The sequence below is a fragment of the Hyperoodon ampullatus genome (assembly GCF_949752795.1).
Source record: "Hyperoodon ampullatus genome assembly, chromosome: 2".
NCBI lineage: Eukaryota > Metazoa > Chordata > Mammalia > Artiodactyla > Ziphiidae > Hyperoodon > Hyperoodon ampullatus.
Window position 1 is genome coordinate 148,136,424 of NC_136915.1, and position 14,805 is coordinate 148,151,228.

Genomic DNA, 14,805 nt, shown 5'->3' on the forward strand with positions numbered 1-14,805 from the left:
CCGGTCCGGGAAGATCCCACGTGCCGTGAAGCGGCTGGGCCTGTGAGACATGACCGCTGAGCCTCCGCGTCCGGAGCCTGTGCTCCACAGTGGGAGAGGCCACAACAGTGAGAGGACTGCGTACCGAAAAAAAAAATAATAATAAAATAAACTGATGCATATTAATTTTTTTTTTACCATTTTATTTGAGCAAAAATCTATTGGAATCTGCAGCACCAAACCGGAAGTGGTTAGGAGCTCTCTGCGATCAGAAGCCTGGAAGGACTTATAGAGAGAAGGTGAGGAAGCAAAGAAAGGAAGCTATTTGATTGGCTACAGCTTAAAGCCTAGTTGGGTGTTTGTGATTGGTCCTTAGCATTTTGATTTCATAACCTTGAAGCGTTTACGTGCTTAGATTTTGGTTTGCTTACACAGACCCACCAGGGCATTACAGCCACCTAAGGGTAACGGTCTCCTTGTTTAATTAAACAAATCCCAGTTCCACAACTAACTGCGTGACCCTCAGTGTGCTGTTGAACTTTGCTAAGATTCAGACCTCATCATCTGTGTAATTGGGTTGTTAATAATCTTTCCCGTACAGGATTATCGTGAGGAGGAAAGGAGAAAACGAAAGAAGTTTTCACCTCGGTGCCTGGTGCATAATAAGTGCTCAACACCTGTACACTGTTGTTGACATTAAAGTTCATCCTGGAACCGGGTTGCCGGGATTGGAAGCCTGGCTCTGCTGCTTATGAACTGTGCGACTTCAGGTGTTAACTTCTGTGCCCAGGTTCTTCCTTAAGGTTTAATGATCTGTATTGCTAACATTCAAAGAGGGGCCCTTTTTCATTTTATTTCATTCTCACTTTTATAGGACTGTCATGAAAATTAAATGAAATATATATTCATAATATATTACATTATGTATATTTCTTAGATGACTGTCTGGCATGTAGAAAGCACTGTATGAATGTTTGCTGTTATTATCGTTTTAATGCATCCAGATCACGTATTCATAAAATGTGAATTTAACACTTACTAAGTGCCAGGCGGTGAAGAAACTGAACTCTCCTCATGGAGCTTACATTTGAGTGGAGAAACAGATAATAATAAAATAGGATGCTGGGGAAGCAGGAAAGGGGTATAAGGTGGGCTGAAGGTGGAAATGGGGGTCTTTTTTAATATAAATTTATTTATTTTATTTACTTATTTTTGGCTGAGTTGGGTCTTCGTTGCTGCACATGGGCTTTCTCTAGTTGCGGTGAGCGGGGGCTATTCTTCTTTGGTGCACGGCCTTCTCATTGCCGTGGCTTCTCTTGTTGTGGAGCACCGGCTCTAGGTGCACAGGCTTCAGTAGCTGTGGCGCACAGGCTCAGTAGTTGTGGCTCATGGGCTCTAGAGCACAGGCTCCGTAGTTGTGGCGCATGGGCTTAGTTTCTCTGCAGCATGTGAGATCTTCCCGGACCAGGGATTGAACCCGCGTCCCCTGCATTGGCAGGTGGATGCTCAACCACTGCGCCACCAGGGAAGCCCCGGAAATGGGGTCTTAATGTTTAAATAGTATACGTTTTGAGTAAAGGCCTGAAGGAGATGGAGGTGTAAGCCACGTAGGTGTCTGTGGGAAGCACACCTTGGGGAGTTGCAGAAGATGAGAAATGCTCTAATGAAGCTGGTCCTGCCATCATCCAGCCGGCTCAGGATGGACATCCAGCCAAGTCTCCTTGGGAAGGTTGAGTCCTCCGCAAACAACTTTGCTTCCTCTTAATAGTCTATTAATCCCATTCGTGCATAACATTGGAGGTTTTTTTAATCCTACCTTAGCTTACGTATGTATACACACAAACTACAAAGGCCCTAAGGTGAGGACATGCCTGGTATGTTTGAGAAACACGAAGTAGGCCTGTGTGGTAGGGTGGTACTGAGCCTGGACAAGGAGTAGGGGACACAGTAAGAGGAAAGGGAGTTGGGAAGGCAGTATGTGCAGATATGAGGGCTTCTTAGGCCCTCGTAATGCTCCGGCTTTTAAATGATAGCACAGGGGTCAATATCCACATTACAGACAACTAAGGGTCAAAGAAATGTAGTGACCTGCCCCGGGCAAGTCATGGCAGACTTGGAACCAGACTGTGATTCCTGACTTGGCACTCTTTACACTACACGTGCAGCCTCCCACCCTGCTGGCGCTAGAGGGGACTTCGCCTCACTTGTAGCTCACAGCAACACTTGCAGACTGGTGCTATTATCTCCATTTTACAGAAGAGGACATTGAGACTTAGAGACACTAAGTAATTCGCTCAAAGTCACATAGGATTGGAACCAGGTCTGTCTGACTTCAGAGGTCCTGCTCTGTCCACTAAAGCACGTTCTGTGAAATCTCTTTCCCAGGTCGGAATAAAGAAAAGTTGTTTCAGCCAGCCAGTTACAGTATAGATTCTGACCCAGGATAGTACATGTAAAGCACTTATTTCAGCATCTGGCACATGCAGGTGCTCAATAAGTATCAGTTGTTATCGTCATTAACCATCTGAGGACTGTCCACCTGGAAATGAGTGCCCATTTTGGCCAGAACCCCTCTACCGAGAATCCCCCCTGCCTTGGGCTGCACTCATTCAGCATTGTCACCATGACAACCATCCCTTTGTCAGAAACACCCTCTCTCCAACCCCACATACATACCCATACGGGAGGAACTTAGGGTCAGAAAAGACATCTAGGTTGGGAACAGCTAGAAAGGAATGAGAGAGAGAAAGAGGTGTAAGCAGATTTTGGCAGGAAAAAGCTCTTTGCAGGAAAGAGCTGTCTTCTTTGTCTTGTCACCAACCTTAACCCAGGCACCCCAATGCTCTACTCATCTCCCTAGCCCACCTTTCAAATCTTTTGATCACCCAGTACTTTGCCTAACTTGTTGATCCTTTCCGTAGATCAAAGAAATAGAAATGAAGACTAGGTAATCAACAGATGACCAGATCTCTTCCCCAGCTTCCCCTTCAGTAATCTTGTGAACAAACTTTGTGAACAAAATAGCATCTAAAGAAAAATCAGGAGAAGTCGACGAGCCTGCACACAGTGGGGGATGGCGGTGACTCTGACCCCCTAACTCAGTGATACACTGAGATTACTTCCCTGTTTCCCTTTAAAAGCTTTCACGTCCACGCAGAACCTTTGGAGGTGGTTTCTGGGGGATGCTGAGTCCATCTCTCCAGATTGCCAGCATTCTGACTGAAGGCACATTTCCTTTCTATCAACATTTGTGAGTATTGATTTTGTAGAGCAGTGGGACCCAATTTCAATAACAGAGAGACAGAGAGAAAACACAGAAACACAGAGAAAGAGAGATCAGAAATGGAGTGGTAGCAAGAAGGAGTCATGATCAGAAGCCCTGTGTTCATCCTCTTGATCATTATGTGGAGGACAGGGTGCTGGATGGAGTCCAGTTTGAAACCCTTGGCACTAACTCACTTTGGGACACTGAGTAAATTTTTATCCCTCTCTAGGTCTCAGTTTCCCCATCTGTTTCTGTTCTTTAAGGCCCTTTTAATTCTAATAGTCACCATTCATGGTTCCTTCTCCCTGAATCAGAAAACACTTCCACTAACTGGTAAAGAACAGAGTTTATTCAAAAAATCAGTCGGTACAATATGCACTACAGGATACCACTTAGATCACATCACAGACACGATATAGACAAGTTCACAATAAATTAGGGGGAAGGTCACCCTCTTCCTCCAGGATGGCCCGCAGGACCTTTCGACAGACATATTTCATATAAATATGACAGTAGACTGCTTGGATAATTTCAGGTGGAATGAGACAGCCTGGGCCCAGCCAGTGAGACTTGTAGCTACAGGGTAAGATGTGCTCAAACCTAGATTTTTCCCCTACAATACCTCAGCCCCAGAGAAGAGAATTCCAAATGGGCAGGAAGGTTTCCTCAAAAAGACCCAATTTGCATAAAAATGGAGCCTTACCCATCTCCCTCCCCTTCAAAGTTGGCTGTCTCCCACTGGAAACCTCTCAGGGGCTGTTCATCCCCCAAACTTAGGTTTCTTGTCTTGAGGCAGCAGAAGTTCCTTGGTGATTCTTGTCAATCCAGGCTAGCAAGACGTCAAGCTCTCCCAGAGACTTAATGGCAGCAGACCGGACCTCCAACTGAAACCACGGAAATCATCATAAGAACCTGCCTTTCTAGACCGTGTCATAGTTTTCAAATCACTTTCCCCACGTTCTGGTCCCCATGAGGTTTGCTTTTTATTCAACCATTATATCTGCAGGGTATACAGACCTCAAATTATTTTCTTAATAGGTGACCTAAATTGCTTTCCACAAACGAGCAGTTAAATCATGTCAGCAACTTATAAACAAAATGAAAAGGTCTTCATTCTTTGCCCTCTGTTTCTCTTTTTCCTATATTTCCCTATATTCTTATATTTTATAGAAAATATAGAAAGTATATTTTATAGAAAATATAGAAAAAATATATATAGAAAATATAGAAAATATATTCCTATATCTTCCAAGTTGAAAAAAACAACTTGCTTTTCTGGCAGTTCTGCTTACTTTCCTGTTCACATCAGTTTGCTTTAGTGCTTCTGCTCTCCCAGAAAGCTGCAATCCCAGAGGTGCCCAGCAGTGGGTGGTGGTGGGGGGGAGAAGGTGGTGCCTCCACCGGACAAATTAAAGCACTGAAGCCCCTAAGGATGTGTCCTACCCAATGTGACACAGCCGGTTGGTAGAAGAGCTGAACTGGAACCCAAGTCTCCTGACTTATTCCAGCTCTTCCTCAGCAGAATAGGAGATGGTAAGATCCAAAAGCATGTCCTGTGGAGCCAGATGGCATGGGATCGAGCCCTACCTCCATCACTTAGTTGCAGTATAAAACTTAGTTAAGTTACTTAACCTGTTTTTGCCTTGCTTTCATAACTTATCAAATACAGATAATGGCTCATAGCATTGTTGTGAGGAATAAGTGTGTTAATACATTTAGTGTGCTTAGAACAATACCTGGCTCATAGGAAGAACAATATGAGTTTCAGCCATTGTTATATTATCCTATGGAGCCTCTCCACAAAGAAGCAGAGGTCTGACTCCCCAGCTCCTTGTTATTCAAAACATTGTCATAATTTGGGAGTGTGGTTGAAACACAGACCTACCAGCCAGAACCTGCATTTTAACAGAATCTCTAAATGATGCACGTAAGAAACACTGCTTCTAACTCCACCTCTACATGAGGTGTGCGTTCAACATCTGCACCTACATGAGAAGCACTATTCTTCATCACCACACAGGATGCTGATGTCAGTTACTGGCCACAGTGACACCCAGCAGGTAGCATGTTTCATGTATAACAGCTTACAGTTCTCTGGAGATCTTTGCTCCCTCTGTTATCAGCCCCATCTTAAACAGTATGTGCTTTCCCTCAAAACTTAACATAGGTCTGATATGTGAGGGCATAAGAAAATGCTGGAAGGATGATAGGGAAGGGGAGCCCAGAAAACTAGCAGATGAGGTAAGACCAACACACTCTTTGCAGACACAGAATTGGGCAGACCTGCAATAAATACTGTTGAGTAATCATTAATCATTAGAGAAATGCAAATCAAAACTACAATGAGATATCATCTCACACCAGTCAGAATGGCCATCATCAAAAAATCTAGAAACAATAAATGCTGGAGAGGGTGTGGAGAAAAGGGAACCCTCTTGCATTTTTGGTGGGAATGTAAATTGATACAGCCACTATGGAGAACAGTATGGAGGTTCCTTAAAAAACTAAAAATAGAGCTACCATACGACCCAGCAATCCCAGTACTGGGCATATTCCCTGAGAAAACTATAATTCAAAAAGAGACATGTACCAAAATGTTCATTGCAGCTCTATTTACAATAGCCAGTACGTGGAAGCAACCTAAGTGTCCGTCGACAGATGAAAGGGTAAAGAAGATGTGACACATATATACAATGGAATATTACTCAGCCATAAAAAGAAATGAAATTGAGTTATTTGTAGTGAGGTAGATGGACCTAGAATCTGTCATACAGAGTGAAGTAAGTCAGAAAGAGAAAAACCAATACCGTATGCTAACACATATATATGGAATCTAAGAAAAAAAATGGTCATGAAGAACCTAGGGGCAAGACGGGAATAAAGACACAGACCTACTAGAGAATGGACTTGGGGAGGGTGAAGGGTAAGCTGTGACAAAGTGAGAGACTGGCATGGACATATATACACTACCAAATGTAAAATAGATAGCTAGTGGGAAGTAGCTAGCATGGAACAGGGAGATCAGCTCGGTGCTTTGTGACCACCTAGAGGGGTGGGATAGGGAGGGTGGGAGGGAGGGAGATGCAAGAGGGAAGAGATATGGGAACATATGTACATGTATAGCTGATTCTCTTTGTTATAAAGCAGAAACTAACACACCATTGTAAAGCAATTATACTCCAATAAAGATGTTAAGATAAATAAATACTGTTGAGTAAATGAATGAATTTGAATGGAGAGGAGGCTGCCCAATCAGGCTCTGACATTCCATTTCCATCTTCCCCATCCTCTTCCCTTCCCTTACCTGATCGTAGTTGTCATGGATGATTCTGGTTGCATTGGTGGCCTCCTGCCTGCAGTGACACAACCTCTGCTCCTGCTGTGATCAAGCAGAGACAGCACCCATCAGAGCACCTTTCCACCCCAGCTCACTCTCACCGCCACCTCCCGCGTGAGGAGTGATAGTTCTCCTTCCTCCCAAGGTGAGAGTCAGGTGAGTAAACCCAGGTTGGGGCAGAAGGGGGCAGTAGGGTCTGCGTGTAGAGTCACCCTGCACTTACCCAGGGCTGGAAAGGCCTGGAGAGTAGGTTCCAAGTCTGTGTGTCACACCACCCAGTACAGCGTTAGGTAGGCACTCAATGAATATGTTGGGCCAGTTAATTAAATAATTGGTTAAATGAATCTTAATGTACGTGGGATAGGGCTCATGACCTCTTCTAACAATTTTAGAACCCAAGGCACGGAGAGGTGAAGTAACTTGCCACAAAGTTATAAAGGAAATCTTTGGCAGAGATGGGGCCAGAGCCCAGGTTTTCTCCTGGTCTAAGTTTTTCTTGGTTTGTTTGGGTTTGGTTTTATTTCTGAGGCTTGTTTTAATAGATCACAATGAATGAATAGGTGATCCTTAGGAGAGGCTATACCAGGGAACCACCCAGAGGTTAATTGGTATGGAAACCCCAAAGGGCCAGAAACAAAGAAACTAGGGGTATGCCTGTGATAAGCCCGGAATCCTCAGTATGCCTCTCTCACAGGCCAGCCCCAGCATCACTTAAAGGATGCTTTGACATAAGTTGGTCACCACAGGAAGATTATCCATGAGGAAACTGGGTCTAATGAGGAGGAAGCCCTGGACAAGGAGGGACCACTGGAAGAGGCTCCCAACAGCTCTCCCCATGGGCGACAGGGCAGGGAATTTCCATTGAGTCCAGGATCCATTTCAGAACACTGACTGGGGCCAGCATGTCCTGGGCTTTCCCTGGGGCCAGCATGTCCTGGGCTCTCCCTGGGACAGACAGAAAGCAGATGCTGCTGGTGACTCACACATTGCTGTAGAGTCTTCTGCATGTAGAGGAAAGAGTTGGCAATGCTGCTGATTTTTCTCAAGATTTGGGGGCTCAGCTCCTGATGGTCCTTGAACACCCTGTCCACGTAAAACGCCAGGAGGTTCTTGGTCACGCAGCACACATCTAAGGGCTACAGACACAAATTAGGGAAAGCCCCAGAGGCCCTCTTCTCTTACTATCTTAGAGACCAAAGCAGCCTGCTTGGGTAAGGGTAAGAAGGAGTGAGATAACTAGAAGTCATTTTTTTTAATTCATATTGGTCTCAGAGGGTCCTCTTAACCACACCAAAGCTACCTTATGACAAAGGCACCAAGGAGAGATTGTGGTTCTTACCCTCTTTTTACATGGCCAGGAGATATATTCACAAGGGATGAAGCCCAGTCAGAGACTAGAATTCTCTCTACAGCATCTCCAACATGTCATCCCTAACTTCGGCTTAACCATTTCCATCAGACACCTCCCTTTTGAAAGGACCAATGTCTGAGCAGCTTTCTTGAAAAGTACTTCCTTACATTGTGCTGAAGTCTGCCTCTCTGGAACATCTCCTAGCCACCAACATGTGTTTATTCGACGGCTATTGCATGTCAGGACTGTGCTGGGCACATATTCCTTCCTGTGTAATGACACTGTGTTTATCCTGGCCACCCTGCTCAGCTCTCCTCCAGTCTGTCCTTTTTTTTTTTTTTTTTTTGCGGTACGCGGGCCTCTCACCGTTGTGGCCTCTCCCGTTGCAGAGCACAGGCTCCGGACGCGCAGGCTCAGCGGCCATGGCTCACGGGCCCAGCCGCTCCGCGGCATGTGCGATCCTCCCTGACCAGGGCACGAACCCACGTCCCCTGCATCGGCAGGCGGACTCTCAACCACTGCGCCACCAGGGAAGCCCCCAGTCTGTCCTTTTTAAACTTCAGGGATCACTTAGATGGAGCTGAGATGTGCAAGAATGGAAACTGACAGCTGCAGAAATGCACACATCGGGGCAGGTCCTCCTCAGGCAGAGTGCAGCTCTCCCTAAGGGAAAGCTCCCTACTTCCCCAGGCACAGTTTAAAGCAGATGGCCAGGCAGAGTTTCCTTCTAGCAGTTTGCACTCAGCCCTGAGAGGCAGAGCAGGAGATTTATGGCTCAGTCTGAGAAGGGAAGTGGCTACAGCCAGTGGTGCATTTATCTTCATTAGCATTAAAGCAGCAAAGCCTCCTTGGCCCGACAGACAGATTTTCTGACTTGGAAACTCACCTTGCAACACAAAAACCCTCCTTTTCCTCTGCCCCTGCTAATTCCCTTAAACCAACAGGGCAAAAAGTTGCAACCTTTGTTTTATCAAGGGTGGGGGGAGGGGAGAAATATGGCAAAGACCTGCGTCCTCATTGACCCCTTTCCTTATGCCACATCAGCTATTTCTAGACCTTGAGAGAACAAAGAATCTGGAGACAGAGGCATGAGACTTGGGAGGTCTATTCCTGGCTCAACCACTAACTAGTCATTCTTTCTCCCAAGATGTTAATTTGGTCACTTGAAAATGATGGTTTTGGAACAAATGGCCTTTTGGGTCCCTTCCAGCTATCATATCCTCTGAGTCTCTTATACCATTGGCTGGAATAGTATTTAGGAAGTGGCTCCATGTGTTTACCATAAATAAATCAGGCCTAATACTGCCTAGAAGAATTATCTCGTGCAGAGAAGCCCAAGAAAAAAGTAAATCTTTGTGGATGTACCTTACACTCTGTCACATAAAAGCCTGAAAGAACTGGATCTTTCTAGAATGCTTAAATGGATTAGAGGAGCTCACTTTCAAAGGCACTTCTCGGTGGCCCCTTCTGTAAAGTGAATTGTCACCTCGTAAGCCAACAGTTTTGTAACACACTCTCACCACCTCTCTCTGGACAAGTAGACTAATCCCCTCCCTGCTTTCGTGCCTCAAGCTGGCAGTTGTAAAGAACATCACCAGACTGTCTAAAAGACTTTATGGTCATACAGTCTTTGGCTCAAAAACCTGCAGGGACTCCCTATGGCCGCACAGTGCAGCCAAAAAAGAAAAAAAAAGAAGGCCGGGGCTCAGCCATTCAGTTTCTATTTTGGCCTGGCTTTCAAGGTTCTTGGTAAAATGACTCCAACGTATTTGTCCACTTCATTCTTTTTTTTTTTTTTAATTAGTTTCTGCTTTATAACAAAGTGAATCAGTCATACATATACATCTGTTCCCACATCCCCTCCCCTCTTGTCCACTTCATTCTCTTCCACTTGCCTTCATGTCCCTCACACCACGAGCCTGGTTGTCTCTTATTTTTTTCGGCTGTGCCGCGCAGCTTGCAGTATCTTAGTTCCCTGACCAGGGACTGAGCCTGCACGTTCAACAGTGAAAGCACAGGGTCCTAAACACTGGAATGCCAGGGAATTCCCCCTGGTTGCATCTATGTCCCCTGACATGTATCCATTGATTTTACATACCCATTCTCCCCAAACCCTTCCATCTCTTTTAGCCACTAACCCCAAGCCTACTCAGCTTTTAAGTCACTGCTCATTTTCTCAGCTTCCCCATGAAACCTTCCAGAGTCACCCTAAGCCCTAGACATCCTGTCCCATTTGAGCGTGTGGCACCCCAATCACTCCCTGGGTGAACACCCTCCCACGGAGTTCAAGGTGACTGAGACACAAGTGCGCCCCCACACATCAGTTGACATGTGAGAAGCCGGAGCATCAGAGTTCACTGGAGGTTAGGAAAGAGAAGAGCACAGGGTGAGGATTGCTCCCTCAGCCCTGCACCACTTCACTGTAAAAATGACAATAGAGGAACGAGCAGACACAGGCCATTACCTTAATGCTGTGCAGGGTCTCCGATGTGGACAGGATGGTGACATTTTGGAAGGTGTCCTTAGCTTGCTGTGGAGGAAAACATAAGAACAGACACAAGCAGTGAGTACTCCACATTCTCCGGAGACACAAAGGTAAAGAGAAAGAACTGGCTCTCCACGTTAAGATGTAAAGTGAAGCACCCTCCCCCTCCGCCCACACCTTCACCTCAAACCCGTACTCACAATGGCGTTTTTGATCCCTTGGAAACTCTCCTCCATACGGCGCATGTCCATGGAAATCAGACATCTCCTGAGACCTCGGGCATGCGCTGAGCACAGAAAGAGCATCACACCCAGGAGGCAGAGAGAAACACACTGTGCCTGCATGTCCTACAGGAAGGGATGAAGTCAGCTTTCCAGCCAAGAGTGAAGAGCAAGGAAAGAGACCCCAACTGAGTTCCCCTTTGGACCTCGCGGGGCAGGCCAGATGGCAACCGAGAAAACAGGACTCAGTACCTCAGCCTGTGGACCTTGGGGCATGTGTCTCCTTCTCTGGATTTTTTTAAAATCAATTCAATGAGCCCTTCCCTGTCCCCCCTGCCCCCGCTCCACCCCTAGAGAGGCTGATCCAGTGCTCTCTCAACTCCCAGGGAGTAAATTCGTGTGTAAATCACTCTCATGACTCAACACGGCTCACTTTTCAACAGGGGTGAGAAGCATTGTTTTTAATAAATTAAATAGGAAAAACAGGGTTGGTAATATGCCCTAGGAGTTAGGCAACAGATCTGAAAAATTATAAAGGCACATTTTGTTTCTTTTGTTTGTCTTTTTTTAACATCTTTATTGGAATATAATTGCTTTACAATGGTGTGTTAGTTTCTGCTTTATAACAAAGTGAATCAGTTATACATATACATATGTTCCCATATCTCTTCCCTCTTGTGTCTCCCTCCCTCCCAGCCTCCCTATCCCACCCCTCTAGGTGGTCACAAAGCACCGAGCTGATCTCCCTGTGCTACGTGGCTGCTTTCCACTAGCTATCTATTTTACATTTGGTAGTGTATATGTGTCCATGCCACTCTCTCACTTTGTCCCAGCTTCCCCTTCCCCTTCCCCGTGTCAAGTCCATTCTCTAGTAGGTCTGCGTCTTTATTCCCATCCTGCCCCTAGGTTCTTCGTGACATATATATATATATATATATATATATATATATATATATATATATTCCATATATATGTGTTAGCATACCGTATTTGTTTTTCTCTTTCTGACTTACTTCACTCTGTATGACAGACTCTAGGTCCATCTACCTCACTACAAATAACTCAATTTCATTTCTTTTTATGGCTGAGTAATATTCTATTGTATATATGTGCTGCATCTTCTTTATCCATTCATCTGTCGATGGACACTTAGGTTGCTTCCGTGTCCTGGCTATTGTAAATAGAGCTGCAAGCACATTTGGTTTTTATGTTTGCCCCCAAAATAGGCGACACCCTTTTGTTATAAACCCCTACTGTGTATCTGCTTAAAATCATTCCTTTGAAGTCAGCTGTGAAGATGTCACCTTCTGGAGAAGATGGGAAAGGGAGATGCGGGGCATCTAATAACTAATTAGCCACAGTGAAGAGAGAGACCCACAGATGGCAAGGTGGCGGCTTCCCCTCCATCACCCACTTGAGCCAGCAGGCACCAGGGACAGGTTTGCAGCTCGCTAGCCTCTAGCCAGGGCCAGACCTTAGATGCCTGCTGCCTCTTCTAGTTCTCGCGCCCCTCCTGCCTTTCTCTCTGCCTCTTTTCATTGGACCACTTTCAATAGTGTCGTGCAACACACCTTGAGAAAAGTGCCCAAAGCATAACTGTACAGCCTGTTGAGTTCTCCTTCTCTGACTTTCTCCAGCACTAGCACGTTTCACAAACAGAGCTGAGCGTTAAAGGTAAGTCAGAGGGCAACCCATGGGAATAGACCAGCCTCTGCCCCGCCTCCTCCACGTGCTGACTGAGCACTCATTCCCAGCCACGTGTGTGCTGCATAAGCATAGTGGGTGCAGCAGTGGAAGAGAGGGAGGCAGCAAGCATAGGAAGCCAGCTGAAGGGGCTGTGGACGCTCCCACTCCTAACTATAGTTACAGCTGCTCTAGGCACACACGTGTGAGAGCATGAGCCACACCTGTCCCCGCTCCCCTCCCCCCACCCCAATCATCCTTGGGAATCCCAGGCTCTTCTCCAGAAAGCTGAGAAACAGCAAACCCTGCTTAGAAAACCATTTTTCCCTCTCTCTCCTTAACTCAGCATCATTCCCAGTAAGGGACAAGTGTAGGTTGAGACCTCACTGTAGAGCAGGCATGGCATTATGTTAAAGAACTTGATTTCTCTTTTTCCAACCTCTTTCTGACAAAACAGGAAAATAGACCCCATTGACAGGGGAGCCTATAGAGTCCCCCAGAGCTCTATCCCCTCGAAAGGCAAATAAGGTGCTTCTGGAGAGCCAAGTGACTAAAAGGGGGTACAGCTTTTCTTCTGACAACTCTCAGAAACAGTGGGGCATTGCTGGTTCATCCCCTGCTGGGAGCCTCAGAGGAGAAAGATGTGGAGGAAAACGATGTCCCCCTTAGTTTGGTGAGGCGATTCCAGACATCTCAGCTGATTCAGGTAACAGTAGTAGCTAACGTTTATCATACATGCCACGTGCCTGGAGCTCCATGCCAAGTATTTTCCACAATTATCTTATTTAATGCTCACAGCCATCCTGTGAGGCAGGTTCTGTTTCTATCCCCATTTTACCAAAGAGGGAACTGACACTTAGCAAGGTGGAGAAACCTGCCCAAGGTACATGGCCAACAAGTGGCGGAGCCAGGATGTGAAGGCAGGTGGCCTGTTCTCCTTACCACTGCACCACCCCACCTACAGGTCTGTTCCTCCTGGAATCTCAGCTGGAGATCCAGCAGATTTCCTTACAGCAGACAAAAAGGAACACATTTCTGATCGGATCCCACTGAACCAGTGGTGTTCCTTATGTTTAAAAAGATATTTAATACTGCAAAGGATTAAAAATACACATATTCTAAAGTGCCTAGCACAGGTCCTAGAACAAAAAGTTTATAGTAAATGCTAGATTCCTTTCCCTTGAACCCTCCAACACTGTTGATGGGAATGTAAATTGGTGCAGCAGCGATGGAAAACAGTATGGCGGTTCCTCAAAAAACTAAAAATAGAGTTGCCATATGATCCAGCAATCCCACTCTTGGGCATATATCCAGACAAAACTATAATTCAAAAAGATACATGCACCCTTATGTTCATAGCAGCACTATTCACAGTAGCCAAGACATGGAAGCAACCTAAACGTCCATCAACAGATGAATGGATAAAGAAGATGTGGTACATATATACAGTGGAATATTACTCAGCCATAAAAAAGAATGAAATTATGCCATTTGCAGTAACATGCTTTCACCTAGAGATTATCATACTTAGTGAAGTAAGTCAGAAAGAGAAAGACAAATACCATACGACATCACTTACATGTGGAATCTAAAATATGACACAATTGAACATATCCACGCAAGAGAAACAGACTCACAGACATAGAGAACTGACTTGTGGTTGCCAAGGGGGAAGGGGAGAGAGGAGGGAAGGACTGGGAATTTGGGATTAGCAAATGCAAACTTATATAGAGGATGGATAAACAACAAGTCCCTACTCTATAGCACAGGGAACCATATTCAATATACTGTGATAAATCATAATGGAAAAGCATGTGAAGAAGAATATGTATATGTATAACTGAATTACCTTGCTGTACAGCAGAAATGAACACAACATTGTACATCAACTATACTTCAACAAAATTAAAAAAATAAAATAAAATAAAAAATAAAATCATCATATTTCTAAAAAAAATAGATTCCTTCCCCTTCCCTTTCTTCCTTCCTCCTTTCCCACTCTCCCTGTTTCTTACTGAGAATAAGGTACTGGAAAGTTCAGCTTCTATACAGAATAACCCTCCCCATTCTACAAAGTGCCCAGCACTTAGGATATCATAGGCCATCCACAGTGACAGCAGGTCACCTCTCTGCAGCTGTAAAGGACGAGGGCTGGGATGGTTGATGAACAAATCCTCTAAGGAAGTACGACACGAGCCTCACCTCTCACGGGGTGCTCCTGGGCTTCTCCTGTGTCTTCACTCTTCGTGTTCCTTGCCACTTGGAAAGGGCTGGTCACTTTTATGCACGTGGATACAAGGAAATGCTGTCAAGGTTTACTGGGTGGGTCCATGTAGGGGGAGATTGTTTTTCCCCTCATTTCCTGAATTGATTGCTTTTTCTTTTCAGATACAGCTGATTAATGATTATTAAGAAATGCCTCTTTCTTCTCAGTCTTGACATGCAGCTTCTAGCAAAAATAAACTCCCCACCTCTATGCAAATG

At 45.3% G+C, this 14,805-nt stretch overlaps 1 protein-coding gene across 1 annotated transcript; it reads right to left on the reverse strand.

Annotated features, from left to right (window-relative positions):
* Positions 1-3,581: 3,581 nt before the first annotated feature.
* IL19 (interleukin 19) lies at positions 3,582-14,605 on the reverse strand. Its single transcript, XM_079698072.1, has 6 exons — positions 14,524-14,605; positions 10,618-10,764; positions 10,397-10,462; positions 7,565-7,717; positions 6,549-6,623; positions 3,582-4,128 (listed from the first exon to the last, which is right to left on the reverse strand). Exons 2-6 carry the CDS (start codon positions 10,759-10,761, stop codon positions 4,018-4,020), a joined length of 549 nt encoding a protein of 182 aa, XP_079554198.1. The 5' UTR covers positions 10,762-10,764; positions 14,524-14,605; the 3' UTR covers positions 3,582-4,017.
* Positions 14,606-14,805: the final 200 nt, after the last annotated feature.